The sequence below is a fragment of the Leptosomus discolor genome, chromosome 2 (assembly GCF_034619465.1).
Source record: "Leptosomus discolor isolate bLepDis1 chromosome 2, bLepDis1.hap2, whole genome shotgun sequence".
Taxonomy (NCBI): Eukaryota; Metazoa; Chordata; class Aves; order Leptosomiformes; family Leptosomidae; genus Leptosomus; species Leptosomus discolor.
In genome coordinates, this window is record NC_141392.1 from 12,496,739 (window position 1) to 12,514,751 (window position 18,013).

The 18,013-nt window shown below is 40.7% G+C and overlaps 1 protein-coding gene across 1 annotated transcript in view; it reads right to left on the reverse strand.

Annotated features, from left to right (window-relative positions):
- Positions 1 to 17,629, reverse strand: part of PTPN14 (protein tyrosine phosphatase non-receptor type 14) — a 70,283-nt gene extending 52,654 nt beyond the window's left edge. The window contains exons 1-2 of the mRNA XM_009957103.2: positions 17,456 to 17,629; positions 9,633 to 9,802 (exon numbers count right to left, since the gene is read on the reverse strand). Coding sequence (XP_009955405.1) covers positions 9,633 to 9,802; positions 17,456 to 17,629 — 344 coding nt within the window. The remainder of the gene's footprint in view (positions 1 to 9,632; positions 9,803 to 17,455) is intronic.
- Between the last annotated feature and the right edge of the window lie 384 nt (positions 17,630 to 18,013).

Below are 18,013 nucleotides of genomic sequence, written 5' to 3' on the forward strand. Positions count from 1 at the left end.
TAAGAACACATGACTAAGCCCCAGAACCTAAAATAAGTATTATTTCCTCATGATCAGATTTAAATGTGATAGTGCCTAATGCCAAGACATTCCTGTTACAACATTTCCAACCACCACAGCCACTGCCTTCAAAACACACTAAAGCAAGAATGCAGGCTGAAGTATCCAACACTGTATTTATAGTTATGCAACACCATTTTTTAGAATTGCTACATATGTACTGCCCAACCACACACATGAAAATGCATTCACTTTCTGGTCTAAAAGCACAGTATAGTGTAATAGATTAAATCTAAGCGTCAACAGTTTCTTAAAATATCTGGCACAAAAAGCTCAGCTTTCAACAATGAACACACAGAGAACAAGCTTCCCATTCACTGAAGAAAGTCAGCTGGGAGAACGGTTTGCCCTCCTCAGCAAATTATTTTATAAACAGGGAATTAATGTTGAATCTTAGGTCTGCCTTGAAGGAGTTCTTATTTTAAAGTCCAAGTTTAAACATCCACTAAAATACACATCCAAAGAGAACCTACTCAAGAATATTACTGAAAAGCAAAACAACACATACGCTGCAATAATATGAACACAAGAAGACCCAAGCAAATACTGCACATTATTTGTTGTTGTTGTCCTCTAAAAACAACATTAAAGCTAATTAAGTATCAGCTTGTTTACAACAAGGCAGGCTACAAGCCTAATGTGTGTTTTTTTACTCTGCAGTAGCCACTAATATTAAAAAAGTCTAGTAATTAAAACAAAACAATAAAACCATCAAAGGAGCACCAAAATGCAAATACCCCAGACTGTCTAAGCCTGGGTGGCCACCCAGGGCTCTTAAGACTCATCCAGCCTGCAAGCAGTTCCAGAGCTGCTCCCCAGCCTGGGCTACGTGAGCTCCTAGACAGTGGAGCTGGGGTGGCTGAGAGCATTGCTGTTTAGTTCCAAATTCCTGCAGCTGGAAAAAAAAAAAAAGTCAACATTACGAAGTTACTTCAGGACCCATCCACAGTCTTGTTCAACAGAAGAGAGCTGGGATCCCTGGGGGTTCATTATTACCCCCGCCTAGCAATAAATCCCAGAGCTTGCCTTTCTCCCAGCCTCAGGAGATACAGTGCAGTTCCCATTATGAGACGATCAGCACCTGGACCACAGTCAGGACCAGGACCTGCAGGGTCAGGCAGGCTGGCAACCATAGTCTAAACCAAAATAGTTTACACCAGCAGAAATGTCTTTCCCTCCTGCCAACTTATAAAATTTCAGCTCCAGAGATCCTGCTCCTTCCTCCAGGAGACCCTACCACAATGTCTCACGAATATTCTCATGAATAAGACATTTACGCTGGTAGTTGTCCTAACCCTTCTTTTACTGTGTTTCATAACACAGCACCTACCTTACAGCACTGTATATTAGTTCTTCAGTTAAAAAAGGATTAGTACCACCACATGTAGGTCAGTTGGCACCCCATGCCACTTCACAGTTGTTCCCCACCCTTCCCCTGTAAAAATTATCCAGTAATTTGACTCTCCAAACCATTTAGCTGAGAACAAAAGGATTGACAGGATTCATAGGATGAAATTATCTTCCATTTCTAAGGTCTGCCATTCTGATAGAACATCCTGTCCTTTTCTGTTCATTTGATACAACTTTCATGTACAGCAGTGATTGTCTTCATTCATGTGAATTATTTAAAATTACAGCCTCTTGACCTATAGCTCTCTATAAAACAGAAATATTATACATATATAAATTAAATGTATATAATTATAAAGTTGGAAATATTCTTTCAGAAGATTAGAGTTACACTGGTTTATGCTGTGCAAGGATCCAGCCCAATATACCTAAGAAATGTACAAAGAGAACCAACAGACACTTTTTAACTGGAAATAGTTAAAAATATGGGACTGTTCTGATCATTAATACCATATTTGTGTGGAAGAGAACAGTCTTGCTTCTTAGGGAAGAGGTGCATCATCTTCCCAGTTGGGCAAGCCACACAGCTCTTTCTAGTGCCAAGAGAGGGCTATGTGTCATGGCCTTTCCTGCATGGTGTAAGCAGAGCTCTGTAAGCATAACACAGCTGATCGACACATGGCACAGTAGTTAAGACATTTAGCAGAAAAGATGGCAATGAGAAACTGTGTTCATTTCCCTGTAAGCTACATAGCCTGCTCCCAGATACCATCCTTCTGAGAAAGCAGGCATGCTCTTAGACACATGCTGTAAACATGAAATAGAAATACAGGTTCTTGGGAAGAGGCAAATTTGGACAAGGCAGTAAGGCTTCCGTTGCCTGAAAACCAAACCTTTTTCCACTCAGTCACACCAGTAATACTGAATGGTTAAATCTTGACTTAAATCCTCAAGTGTGAGACACCAAACTCTGGCCTTTTGGGTTTTTTTAAATACTCCACCACCCCACTTGCCATGTATCACTCAGTTCTTGCTTATTTGCCAACCCACCCAACTTAACCACACATCTCTCTCCTCCTCCCGTCCTGCATATTTCTCTGTACTCTCATAGAAAAAAAAGAAGTTAAGTGTTGCTGAATTTTTAAGAACCACTGGCATTAAAAAAATCCTATGGGTCTATCAGAGGTGTATTAACAAGCATGGCACACAACCTGTCACAGTTCATCACTTCAGGCAAGCACAGTCAAGGCAGTCCTGAACAAATCAGACTGTACACGTAGGGCTGTTTTTTTCTGACACACTGTGATACACAAAATAACCATTTTGGACAATGAAGTCATCACAGTGCTCTGATCAACTACCATGAACTCAAAGGTACACACAGAGACTTCTCAGACAGCCACAAGCTGCAGGTGTGACCAAGCATGAAAAGCAAAGCAGCCTCCTGTACCTTAAGACCTTAAAGGCCAAAAGAGTTCCACATCACCGAGCTCGCCACAAAACCAGGCTGGCACGGGAGGATATGTGATATCCAGCCTTAACACAGCAATTAAAAGCACCATGTAAAAGACAGCAGTGAGTGGTACAAAACTACAGCTGATTGTACTTGTATTAAAAGCTAGCAACACAGGATGATGTGAAACTTTAGCTTGTCCAAAAAAAAAAAGTGAAGCAAAGCAGACTAAAAGCAAAGATAAGCTCAAGCAGGCAAGACATTTAAGAAAGACTTTTTTTTATGGGAAGGAAAAAATCCCAAAGTTTATTTAAATTAAAAAAAAAAAAAAAAAGTGTAAGATTTTCCAGAACATTTTCCCCTGCAAAAACGAAGCAAGCACTAATTTTTTTTGATCTATCCATACATGATTTAAAAATTCACACAGTCCTAAGAGTGTGTAGCTCTGTATGTTCTTGAAGAATTTTTAAACAGACATTCTTCTCTTTCTCTAGAAGAAAAATAAAGAAAGGGAAAGTGGGGGAATTGTAAAGAAATACTTCCTTAAAAGAAAAGCAGAAAAAAACAAGTGACAAGAAATTACGAAGAAAAGGGTAAGGCAGCAAAACATCAGAGGAAATAAATGTTCACTTAAAGGAGGATAAGTTTGAGGCTGATTTTTCACAGGCCCTCCAGAAAAGAGGCCTGGCAGCCACAGGCTCTAATTTTCCACCTGCAAACACATTCATTCCCACACTTTGCAGGTGCAGCCATTCCATTCCAAACACTGTTTTCTTTCACAGAAAAGCTGTACAGCACGCTCTTCAGGGAAAAAGCAGAGCCGACAGCTGAACTTGGGGCAAAAGCCCAATGCAGCACAGTGCAGATGCTGGAATATATCCCTCCCTGCATAGTCGTGCATGCCAGACCTACCATGCACAGCACCATGGGAACCCAGCCCCACTGGTAGCACCCAGGCTAGGAACTACACTTGTTTCACAGGATTATGCCCCAATCTGCAACAAACACCATTGGGTATTACTGGGCACAGAGCACACAGAGGAAGCTTTCAATATCTTACTAAGAAAGAAAAAGAAAACCAGACCCAAGCACACCTTCATTCCTTCACAGGAGGCATAGCAGTATCATGTGTGAAGATAGAGATACTGTGGGGAACAAAATATAACTTCAGTTTTCCCTTTGAACTGTGAAAAGAAAAAAGAAAAGGCCATGGACTGTCTGATACTTGTGCAGAAAGTAGCATCACACCCACATTTTCAGAGAGCCACAAGAGTGTGGAGGTTCTCCGTTTTTGGAACAAGAGCACAGTGAAAGCAAGCTTGTTTACTTTAGACACTGTACAAAGCCTTATTTTTTAAAAAAATAAATGGTTGAAAGGATGCCTCCCCTCTGAGGAGTTAGCAGAAAATAAAAGACAGATTTATATTTCTAATCTATGCAAATATCTACTCTACAGGGCATCACAAAGACTGCTTTGTATCAGACAGTATGCAGATCCCAGGTGCTTTAAATATGCCAAAAACATGTGCAGCATCTCCACCTGTGATGGCTGCTCACTCTGAGAACAGCTGAAAGACTAAAAAGAGGTTGTCTAAGTAGCCTTCCACAAAAAATGCCTTTTGCTAATGTGCCAGCCCCCATACTCCCACCCAAATGGCTCCTGTGGTAGCTGCCATCAAGCCTGGACAGGGGTTTTTTGTTTGGTGTTTTTTTGTTGGTTTTGTTTTGTTTTATCACAAATTCTTCTAGAAATTTTCAAATGATAGCAATTATAACATGGTGAAACTCCTACTGACACCTTAAGAAATTACCATGGGGCTTCAATTCATAATTCCCCCTGGAAGATGTCCATGGGACTAGGTGCAGGTAGAATGCTAGGACTAGAGGTGGTGAAGATTCTGGAGTTACTGAGATCTTGGAGGAGACAGCATTAAGATTAGGGGATACACACAGACGGGAGTGTCAACCCAAGACAAATGAAACAGAATAGAAACAGTAGGGAAATAAGAGAACTAGAGGGTAGGAAATACCACTCCTAGGAGAAGACCCAATGCCAAGAGTACAGTGCTATTATTACGTGGAAAGGAAGGCATAGCACTAACAATTATTTCATTGCCATTACCAGAAAGAAGAGACAGGTACAGAAAGCAGCCACCAGTTGCACAGTACATTTCCCTAGGACATCTGCAGGAAGCTTCTATCACAGATCAAGAAACATGGCTATCCTCAGGAGCCCCACCACTCGCACTCAAAATCCCTAACTGAACAAGACAGATGATGTCCTGCTGATGCTTCTTACCCTGTGTCCCAATGCACCACTTTGTCTGAGGAGGGAAAAAACCCCCACACCCCTAGTGTTTGTATTGCAACAAAGAATAAGGCCAGTTTGTAATGAAGTCTGCGTATTTATGTACCCATTGCTGACTAACTAACTAGTCTTTAGAGATAAGAAGGAAGCAAAGTTAGCCAAATGAGGGACAGCAGGTGGAATCCTCCAATCAGACTGTGAGGCTCAAGGAACACAAAGGACTGAGCCGGAGAGGTAAGGAGGGAAACTAGTAAGAGCTGGTTCTGTGAACTGAAGAAGACCCAGGATGGTACAGGGCATGTGCCACAGGACAAGTTCAAGAGTTGAACCATGAGGAAGACTCAGATCTTCATCCCCAATGACCACCAAGGACCACCAACGGAGGCGTAACTTGGGCGGACTGAGGCGGGACTATGGGAGGAAATTATGTTAATGAATTCCTGAAAATTATTAGAATAACCTGACCTTTTCTTAGAAATGTAATGAATAAACATACAAGCTGTAAATATAAAGCAAGAATCCTAACGCTTGCATGTGCACATATGGAAGGAGCTATCCCCCATGCTGCCCGGTGCACCAATAAAGAATACCTGCTCAATAACACTTAGTTGTTACTGAGTTTTCTCCGATTCAGTATCTTTGAGCAACTGTCAATTTTGTAAAAAAGAAGGGAAGAGCTGCAAGCCACAAGAGTCAGATTTGTCCTACTGAAGCAATTAATGTGTCCCCCAGAGTACTCCTTGCCTCACCTTTTCCTGCAGGCCTCAGAGGCTGACTTCAAAGAGCTGTTAGCTGAAGAAACTGCTCTGGCAGTCCTGTCTTTTCGTTTTCTTTCCCAAGGATCGCACAGGCCCTTCTTTCTCATATTATCAGACATACCTCTTACAAATTAACTACAGGCATCCACATTAAGTTATGGCTGTGTTTTTGTTTATATGACAGAGGCCTGCAGCTCTACAGGTCCTCAATAACCAGTTACATGGCCAACCCAGGTAACCCATTCACCCCCTCAGTCACTCAATACCCATCCACACCTTTGAAATGATGAGGTCATTTGGGCACAAACTGAAATACAAGAAACTCCTTCTAAACATAACCCCCTCTTCTTTATTGCAAGGGCGACTGAATACTGGAACTGTTTCCCAGAGAAGGCGTGGAGTCTCTCCATCCATGCAGATATTCAAAATCCAGTGGGACACAGTCCTGGAGGAATCTCCTCTAGTTGGCTCTGCTCTGAGCAGACAATCTCCAGAGGTACCTTCCAACCTCAACCATTCCGCAACTCTGTGGGTAGCACTGCTACTTGTGTTTAGCTTCAGCCAGTCAACTGACACTCCCACATTGTAGCCCTGAAGGATGGCACTGACTTCTTACTAGATTACTATTCCACTCCTCTCCCAGCATGTCACATACAGACAGGTTTCCATAGAGCCTGTTCACCACTGGGGGACCTAGCACTTGGAGCAGTGTTACTCACACTTATTTCTGCATCCACATTTGGCTTGTGCAATACAGGAAGCTACCAGCAAAACCATGAAGAGCTCCTGACCACTACCAACACCTGCAGGCAGCTAAAATCCAAGAGCCTGAAGGCATAATTAGCATTTTAGACTTCCAACAGTTATGATAAAATGTAAAAAAATTATGATTTTATAAATAAACTATTATGAATTCACCTAAATATGAAGGGTCTTATTTGTACAAGGATTCTTCCTGTGGTTCCAATTGCCAAACAATAGCGGAATGCAACACGGTCCACAGACTGTTCTGAAGAGCCAGACGGTCTTTCAAATAAAAAATGATTAAGGAACACTGCCTCAGAGCCACTGACCGACCCCATACGCAATGCTCCTCTCAACCAACAAAAACTAAAGCCTTGGATCATTTTCCCCTTTTCATGATGACAGCACGAGGCACATGGGGCTGCAGTTGCTGGAAGCAGGGAGAAACACTCAATTCGGGACAAATCTCTCAAAAGCAGCTATCAGGCTAAAGTCTATAATCCTACAGATCAGAGGCAGAGTAAACCATTTGAGAAAACCAATTCCCTGGGTTTTTTTGAATACTTGTGGATTATGTAAGCATTTGCTAAAGTATTCTCAGAAGACTTCATGATCTTCAAGGAATATTAATCAACCCTGGAAATTCTGGAGTCTACAATTAACTAAAAGCCTGGACTGAAAGATAAGTTTCACCTCAAGCTCCAGACATGGGCAGGCAAGCCCAGGGCTGGAGATGTTTCCACCAAGAGAAGGTTACAAAGGTAACAAGTTCACTGCTGGCAGTGCTGTCACCAGCTTTGCAGCTTCAGCCTTTGGTAATGGTTTTGGTTTGGGGTTGGGTTTGTTTGGTGGTGGTGGTTCTGCAGCTTCCCAGAAGAAGATGAAGTGTCTGATCACAAGTTTTACATATAAGACAGATTTGTCATTTGTATGTAAATGTAAGTCAAATACATGGGCACTGAGTGGACAAGTCTAGTACCTACCTGACCATCACAGGTAATTGTATCATGATCAAGCCTAATCCTAAAAGCAGCCAGTCTCAATTTCAAAACAAATGTTTAATCAGTTTACCAAGAGCAAACAAAGCAAAAAAAAAGCCTACAAAAACACCCTCACCTGTCCATCTGACCACACTCCAGATTAAGCCTTTCTCTGCCATTTGTTTCGGAAGAGCCCTCCATGTCACCACCACTCGCTGCTTCAAACATGAGATTTACTGCATCTACTTAGTACTGCACAGGTGAAGGTTTGCTGCCATCACATTATCTACAGTGAAGCAATCCCACTTCAGGAAACAACAACAACAAAAAGTCTTAACAGGCTATTCTGTACCTAAGACCCACTAGTAAGCTACTGGTTTTGCTACAGACGTTTAAAGAAATGTAAGAGCCACTTATAAGACTCTACAGCTTATGTTATCAATCACTTCAGAAAGCAAAACAATGCAGCAGCCACTCCAATTGAGAGTGCTGCAAAGTTCAATTGTCACTGAAATGTTTTGTTATTACCAACCTGGGCAGAATGAGCAAATACACCTCTGCAGGTGAGCTATGAATGAGCAATCAGCACTGCAGGCTGCAGCTTGAAGAGATAATAGCTACAATGCTTCCTTGCACACAACTAAGCCAGGATTGGGCTGACAAAAGTGATCAACAGAACATTTCAGACATCCCGTCTGCTTGTTAAATAATTCTGAAGGAAAAGGTATGAGGCATCCCTCTCCCAACATGTACAAAACAGGAACACACAGATACAGACAAGCATTAATGTTCAGTCTATTCCTAGGAAAATGTAAGTTTTGTGATGCTTTCACAGACCACTGTTTGTCAAGAACTCTGCATATACAGTAGTCAATCGACTGCTTGACAGCCATCATTTTAAGAATCAAATCTACCAGATCCTACCAAAGTCAATTCTGCAGTTCAGTGTTACGAAAAAAATCCTTTAAAATACACAATCTGCAATATAAAAACCACTTCATATCTCACACACCTTCTAAAATTACAGCCACTCTTTCTCCACTATTTATACATCTTTTTTAGAGATGATAGCAACGTGGTGAATTTCAGGTTTGCAGCAACGGAATATTGTTTTCAGTGGGGAGGCTTCTGCCACCTGTAGCCATCACTCACTTATTCCAGGCTTTACACCTAGTTGTGCTGATGCAACTTTGCTCTAGACCAGACAAATGAAATAATTTTGTTTAAAAAGAAAACAAGCCAACCCCTTTTTGGGTGAGGTGGGTTGTTGGGTTTTTTCCCCCCTCTCCCTGTTTTTTGGTTGGGTTTTGTTTGGCCTTTTTTTTTTCCTTTTTAAAAATACAGCACAGATGGCAAAAACCACACAGTGATGTGGTTTACAAGAACAGCCCCTCAAAACAGTCACATTGTTAAAACTGCAGCACAGGGCTCTGAATAAAAGAGTAATTCCCACTGAAGTTGTTTGCAAAGGTGCACCCTGATCATAATTAAAGGACTAATACCCTCTAACAATTTTAATCCTTTTCTAAAGTGTAAGGGGAAGAATCAGAAGTGGGATGGGCAAAACCCAGAAAAGATGCCAAAGTTCACTTTCAGCAAAGCACAGGTAGACATAAGAATAATAAACCAAAACTGTATATAAAGGTCCTTTGCCTACGGCTTCCTTTTAATCAGTAGAAGGTTACAGAAAAGGAGTATGGTTGCAATGATTAATTTTAAAATTTATGTCAAGGAATAACAGATACATGTTTTAAAACCTTTTTGTTTATGCAGTTGGTCACATATAATCATTCACCAATGCTTCCCCCCCGATATAATTATCGAAAGGTGACTTCTTTCACTTTTTCCCATTTCGGCAACCATCAGGAAAGGAAAAAAAACAGGTAATACCTGACTAAATACTGAATGCCAGAAACAGAGCAACTGTCTGTTCCCTCTCAGCTATACCATAATAGTGTGAACAGAGGGAAACCACATACCTTGTTACCTCCTGCTGCAGTCGGGACACACTGGGCACATAGAACATTACCCCAAAGAAAAGCAAAGGCTCATTGGCAAATTTGTCCAGCTGCTTCTTCAGAGGCTTTTCCAGCTCAACCCAGCGGACTTGCTGGCTCTTGCTGAGAAAGGAAAGGCCGAAGTAGTGAGTCTAGATAAAGAAACAAAACAGTGTCAGTTTACCTTTTTCAGCTAGATCACACATACAACCAATGACACAAATGCAAATAAGAACAGATGGCACTGTGTAAATTTTTCCATATGCAAAATCAGAGTAATATTTTTAGTTTCCTTTTTTACTTTTAGGAACGACTTGAAAACAATGACAAATAATATTGAAATATAAAATACTTCATGGAGTACTACCTGCCCCCTACCATCTCTCCCAAATGCATATTAAAGAGCTCTATCTGACATTATGGCACAGTTCACATAAATGATTTATAGAAAGTGTCTGAGTCTGTTGTCTTTTACACCTGTGCCTCGTGAACAGACAAACACTTAAGTCTGAACCAAAGCACAAAGGTTTCATGAGACTTTCGATCAGACCCACCGCAAGCAAAGGACAAGAACTCTCCCAGCTATAAAAAAAGAACGCAAACCCATACACATATGTCAAAATATATCTACCAATATCAGAACTGTTTACCCAATACAGAGCACATTTACTTTTTTTTTTTTTTAAATGCACTCACAAGGTTTATTACGGACTAGTATTACACTTAAAATGTGCATCACACACACAATTAGTTTGCTCTAGGCTCTTACAGAAACACCAGGTTGAAAACCTCAACTATTTCCTATCCTGTGTAAATCTCAATGGCTGTAGTACCTCCTGTATAAGCCATATGGGACTTCTGGAGAGCAATTTCCAAGCAACCACATTCAGAACTAGAGCTTCAAATAGTACACATTGGTAATAAGCAGCTGAAGGAATAGCCAATCCATCATGGACTCTATTGAAAAGCCCTTACACCTCCGTATTAAACACACCACAGGGAAATGAACACTATAATTAACAGGAAGTACTACAACTACAGATCTGAAGAAAAGGTGAAAAAAAGTGTTCATTTTTAGCAAAGGAACTAATCCATCAGTTGCTTGGAAACCTGACTGTAGCCCTAACTGCGATGTTTTTATCAACTTCTTTTTCTTCAGTATTTCAGCTGACAGCATCCGGAGATCTCTAGCAATGCCTTCAATATAAAACACCACTGTGTACTAACACTGGAATGAAGGAAATGGAAACTGAGGGGGGAACTTTGGTGGACACCAAGCAGATTTAGGATCTGAAAGTGGGATCATTACTATTTCTGCATATTTCTCTCATTTTATTTCAATAAACGTTCTTGGTGTTTAATCCAACTGACTCCGTACTCAATGAAAACTTTCCAGTTGTTTCCATTAGATTAGATTAACCCTAAAACAAATAGAATATTTATTTTGTTGTTATAGCTTAACTTACCTGTACAACCATCCTTCCACAGGTAGTCACAATACTTTATACATAGCATCACATTTTAAATAAGAGATATTGGAGACATAGAAAAACCCCTATTTGCAGTTTTATAAAGCTGTCATTTGAAATTACTTTTAATACATTCAAAAAGTTTGTCCTGTAAATTAAACCATCAAGATTTCACCAGCTGGATTTCCCAGATGTTCACACTTTTAAATAAAAAGTCTACTTTTGTAGCAGACAAATTGCAACCATTATACTTTGCAAAAACCACCATCTACAACCTGTTTCACTTTGGTAAGGATATTTCTCTAAAATCCATTGCACGTACCATGACTTAGCATACAATACAATGGCAACTAATGCAATATTGAAAAATTAAAATGCTTAGAAATTACAACAAGCCAGCAAGGGCAACACTGTTCCAACTATTTTATAGCTGAGGGCATGCAAGAGAGAATCATATGCAGAAACTCTGAATTGGAGTGCAGGTGTATTTATTTTAGGGCTCATTACGTACATATTTTCAACTCTGGAAAAAGTCCATACTGGCATTTAAGTAAGGTGATAACTAATTCAACTTGATTGCTCAATTAAGCCTAACAAACCTGCAGTATAGTACGAACACTGCTTTAAAGTCCTTTCACTTTAAGCTCAGTTCAGTACAGTGAAGTAAGCGAGCTTTTTTTTGACGAGAATCAAGGTAGATTTTCCTTCTAGAATTCATCTTCAATAACTTAATCAATCCAGGGCACAAATAAAACAAGGAGTCAGCATCTCCCATAGCATAAACTTAAAAGAAAACAAACCATTTCACTGATACATATCTGCTTTCCATCTGTAATCATCCCTGAATAGAAAGTTCTTTCTGACAAGCTCGCCATGACAGTAATTAGATTAAAATGAAGGTGGGAGTGGAAACAGCAAAGGAAAGGAATTCATGTGAAGGCAGAAAAAAGCACAGCGATTTTACCACCTCATAAGGTAAATCCTTTAATACACAAACTCTTGAAAATCACTGCAGGGCAGCTCATCCCCAGCAAGAAACAGCGCAGAGCTGTGAAAACAGATCTTCCATAGTACTTTAAAAAGCAAACATCCACACCACCTAGGACCCAAATTCGCACTGTCAAGTACTTGTAAAACATCAAGTAACTAAGATGATTTGGAGTCTGAAGTCTAAAAGAGTTATCAGAGGGATTAAGGGTATTGCAATTAAACAGCTCAAATGAGCACAGTCCCTCCCCTTTGAGTTGGGGCAGGGGGACAATAAAAATTTAGATTTGCTACAGGAGAAAGGCTCTTCAGGTATCAAATCCAGAATTCTGAATCACTTCCAAGGAATAAGAAGTGAAGGGAATGCAGTGTTTAAGCTTCTAGCCTACAGCAGATACAGCGGACCAAGGGCAGCATGCATTTCACACAACTAAGAGACATCTGTTTTCCTGGAAAGCAGCCTGGACAGGATTGAGCAACTGCAAATGAAGCACAGGGACTGCAAAGCAAAGCTCAAGTCACAAACGCATGCACTCTGCTGGAGAGACAACCAATGCAGTTATCTGAATATCAGCTCCCTGTCGCCAGAAACTTCTCTTCTTGAAAACATTAGCATTTTTTAACAATCCACAGTGGGGAAGGACTTCTGTAGCCACTACTGTGAATGCAGTTCCCCCTAGGAACATTAGTAATTCCCAAACAGGAACAGAGGAACATGGGACTGGAAATGACTGGACCATCGAGTTCAGTACGCCATGACCAGGCATGTGACTGCCCAGAAGGCCTTACAGAACAAGTCATGCATTGGCATACACTCCAGCCCACAAAACATTTTTACAGTAGACACCCCACAAATTAGATGAGGGGATATAAAAATGGGACCTTTTCTCTGTAAGCAGCTGATTGAAAGCTAGGTTGATTCCAAAAGCTGGTCTGTTTGTCCATCCGTACAAAGTGAACTACTGACTTCACTCCAGTTTTCATGGAATAAATATCTAGCCCTGCACCTGGCAGGCTCTGAAGTAACCCTGCTCTAGCAGGTACATCAGCAGTTGAAGTCGCAAAGAAAATGAATGATGTTTTCGCTTCTAAAAAAACCAAAAAACCAAAACACACCCCTTCTTCCAGCCACAGTTGACAGACTAGTGACACAAACTGAAGGAAAGCTTTTCATAATGCTAAATGTATGCACACATATCCATTCTGCAGGCAAAGAGCTACAGTTGCTAGTGCTTTTGGTCTGCCTAATCTGCAAATACATAAAGACCTCTGTTAGAAAAGAGTTTACATTAATTTTCTCTCAAGGTTTTAAAATTTGTCTTACCCACCACACATGACTTCATACGTGGTCCAAGGAAACTGGCTTACACTCTTCCAGGAACTGCAGTCCTCTGCTAAAGCAGTGGACAAGAACCACTGCATCTGCATGCCCCTACAACACTACATGAAAAGGTGGTCCTCAAAATACGTTGAGTCCGAAAAGAAAACTGGATACACAAAACCTGTCCTGAGAAGTCTTAAAAAAAGATGGTATTCTAGCTGCCAGTTCAGGAGGCAACATATTCGTTTTGGACTTGGGCTTAGCTATGGTCTCAAGTCCAGAACTACCCCTGCCTTTATGCTGGGCAAAGAGAGTAGAATTGTCTACAATAGGAGACAAACAGACAGTTACTAAACCAGCAAATTTCATTCAAAATGATCCAACAAGACAGGCTCAGTGTTTATTAAAGCATCTGGTTAGGCGGCCAACTAAATATTTATCCTTGAGAAAGAGGCAGAGTTCCAGTTCCTCCAGGCAAAAAGCATTAAACTCGGCTATCCCGGGGCGCTCACACAGTGGGGAAGGCACCATTTACGGCAGCCAATTATTCCTAGAAGGTCTCTTGTCCAAGCACTGCCTGAACCCCATCTCAGCTTCACCAGCAAGACAAGTCAAACCAAACCAAAGCTGGAGGCAACCTGGCTGCTGAACACAGATTTTCAGTCATGCCCTATGAGGAGGGGACACTTTCTAGGGCACAAAAAAAAAAAAAAAAAAAAGGTCAGAATGGCAACAAATGGCCAGCAACAATGGTCAGCATCTGCAGCGTCGTAGTGCTGGAGGTACCATTGTGAAATTCAGCTTGAAAGAGTAATTTTGGTTTGAAAGGACCTTCTTGCCTCCCTCGTGCCCCACCTTACAACACATCAAAACATTTCATCTTTAAACTTTCTATCATTTTATAAAAGCGAATTAAGGAGAACAAAAAGGAGAAAGAGACATCAAGTCTTACAACAGATTTGTACATATTACTATTTCAAGAAGGTTCACTTAGTCTCACTTAAAGGCAAAAATGCCATTATATTGGGGAGAAAAATCCTTTTTATAATCTCTGCACTTACATACAAGATTATAAAATGACGTTGCTGATGTTGCCTTTCCTCTTTTTCCCTTCCTCTTCTCATCTTGTCTTTACTTTTTACATAATGCTGGCATAACAGCTAATTTTACTGAAACTGGTAACTGTTCAACTGGAAGACCTGACGCTTTGTCAAGAGCTTTGCTGAAAAGGATAAAACCAGATTTTACAGTAGTTACATGGCTACACTTTCTACTGACCTATTCCTGAACCCTGACTCAGTCAGCAAGGGAGTTGCATTCCCCAGAGATCAAATAGAAATATGCATAATCCATTAGATACTGTTTTTCAGTCATGTGTGGTATAATGATCGACAGTCCTTCACAACACCACATACAGTAATCTCAAACAGCCTTGGTTTTTAGCAGGGAGGGTTTGGACAGGTTTTTGTTTATTTCTAAGAAACTGGCTTGAGTGAAACATGGATGTATTTCTAACACAAAGGTAAAAGTTGGGGTACACCTGGGATTTATTTAAACATATGACCAAACTAGAGTATCAAACAAAAATTGATCTTTGCTTTTAAGAGAACACGTATTCTTACCTGAGATGGCATGGAGGAGACAAACAGGATTTTAGTATTGTTTTGTGAGCACGGGATTTAATGAACCTTAGATTCTTCCTTACTATGATGTACACATCTCAGTTTGCTGATCAGGATTTCTAAGAAAAGACAAATCCCAGCTGAACTTTTTGCTGCATTGGGGAATTTAAAAAGTCCCTCTCCAATATGGACACTTGCAAGGATTTTCTCCTTCGTACACTTAATGGGCTCCTCTCCTCTACTCAGCTATCCAGCTGCACAAATCTTGTAGAAATTTGAGCTTTGTCAAAGTATTTTTTGCCCCTTCTGTAGCACTTGATTGGCCAGTGAGTTCAAAAATGACAGTGAGCCTAGAGGGAAGGGGACAGTCACCAAATATCTGCATCAGCCTTGTTTCCCTACAAACCATGGCAGGAGCACTAGAGTGGCAGAAGAAGAATTGAATTTGGGGTCTGAGGGAAAGGACAGCACCCAGCACCTCCAAGCTTGCTAGCTCGAATTATTCCTCATGAAAGAAGCAGAAAAAGATACAGGGAGACACTCACAAAGTTCAGAGAGGTTGGTAATTCTCTCCTAAACATTTAAAGCAGGAATGGATGCTACGAATCAATCAGAAAAACATACTTAAAAAAATAAAACCAAAACCAACACACGCACACAACCCACCCACCCCCCCCCCAAAAAAAACCCGAAACAACTACACTTCTGTCAAAAAATGCTGTACTGTTGAAATCTGAACTTTACAAAATTGGTTCAACGTTGCCAAAACTTTGTTTAGAAAGAAAGTGGGGAGGGTGATGAAAGAAGGGGAAAGTGTTCCAACAACATCAAAGCATTCTCTTCTGTGTTGTTAAAGTATTTTTTATCTTGAAACACAAACTTTTTGTGCTGACATTTCTTTTTGCATGACACAAATAAATTTGAAAATTAAAAAAAAACCAAAGCAATAGAAAACCCCCATGAAACTGAACACTGACCAAAACAACTTCCTTTGCTACTCCACTGTCCAATCTCTTTTCTCTGGAAAATTTTCTAACTTCAGGCTTTGTTCCAAAGTGGAACAAAACACGTTCTGAAATCACAAAATGCTTTGCGGAAAAGAATGCTAAGCCGCTGACAGAGCTATTGTTCGCAAACGCAGGTGGACCTCCAGAGAGAATCACTAGGCCCCAGACTTCTGCTGCACCAACTAGATAAGCCTACAAAGAATACAAGGAGAATCACTTCATTCATTTCACCCGTTTCTGCACTGGACTGGAAAGGGAAAGACCTAACCTCTCTGAAAGGATGCCCTAAAGCATCACCAACAGAAAGAAAAAAGAAAAAAAAAAAAAAAGTAATTACTGGGAAATCTTCATCTCTAGAAGGGGAGGGGGAAGATGATTCTACTAAAATCCACATTAAAAAAATCTCTAAGTATGAAAAACCACTATGCAATATTCTGACTCTCTGCCCTATTCCTGCCTGCACATTCTCCTGCCTATTCTGCAGACACACAGAGTGAGATTCTTCTCTCATTCTTTTTGATTTTTGACGTACAAAAAAGAATTTTTTGTTTCGTTTTCATCTGCACTAGTTATTTGTATGATACCTTCCAGTTGCCACCATTACAAATGGCCATGGACCAATAAATGTAAGACACTGCAAGGTTATTAGATTTCTCAGCTGTGCTTACAGAAAGTGTTAGCCAGAACAGTCAGACAACAATGCAGCAATTTCCAAGCAATGGTTTTCAACTTGTGATTTGCAAAACCCTAGAAGCATGCAGGATATATGTAAGGACTCAAACACTGAACTCTACAGCAAGGAGTAGAAAATAAAGGATTTCGGTCTTTTAATAAAGTAAGACGGTTTCTTCAGCCTTTCCAGAAGCATTAGGAACATAAAAGAGGCCTTCCAGAGTTTCAGTTGTGAAATATTTCAATTGAACAAAAGGAAGAAAAAAATCCAACACCCTCAAAATGTTACTGTTGTCTTTTTCAGTATGTTAGTAACATGAATATATTTATATGAAGGTAGACAGTTAAAAGCCAGTAGTCTCCTCACTGGCATAATTCAACCAGCAGCCTTGGTGAAACCAGGGTTACATTCAGATAAAAGTTACTGTAACTCGGGCCTTGGCATCCCAGTTCAGAAAGTAACGCCCATTGCTTTCTAAGAAAAGGAGAAACTTCATCTTCATATTACAAAGAGCTCTCAAAGCTATGATGAATGAGCAACAGCACAAAACCCTGAATGCTGTTCTGCCTTCAGTTTTCATGCAACCAGAGTGTGTTTGTCCAAGCTCCAGCTGCTGATCATATCTGGCCAGCTCAGAGAACAACATGATTCAAACAAACAGACTGCCTGAGCTAAAAATGTGTCAAGTTATACAGTGACAGATGGTCTTTCCCGGGTTACTCTTACCTCACGCAATTCCAGCCTCTGAGCAACAGCTTCCAAGCACTCCTGCCCCGTGCTCTCCACGGAGAGGGTGCACTCGATCACATTGCTGTCCAGTAGACGGATCCTTGTCACAAAGCAGTTCTTGCTCAAGACATTGTAGCGTCTGGTCCGCCGCAGTTTCAGCCCGAAAGGCATGGCTGTTGGCCTGGAAGGTCACCCCTTCCCTGTACTCTTCTGAGAGTTACGAGCACGCTTGTAGACTTGCCTTGAAGGTTTCTTCAATTGGCACTACTCTCCTCCAGAAATGGAGGTAGCTGTCCATTCCCAGGGCGAGCTTCAAGGGATTCCTGCAAAATACATACAAGTAAGTAGAGTTAAGTGTGAAATAAGATGTTCCTAAACATCAGTGGAAAAGAAAAAAGCTTAAAGGAAAAGAGTCCCATTTAAAACCATAAAATAAACACCCCCAGGATTGCGAGACACCTACTACATCTCCCAAAAGAACACCTCATACAACAAATCTTTCAAAATTCTATTTTGGCACTGAATTTAAAGCATGGATTTAATTGCAAAGCCATT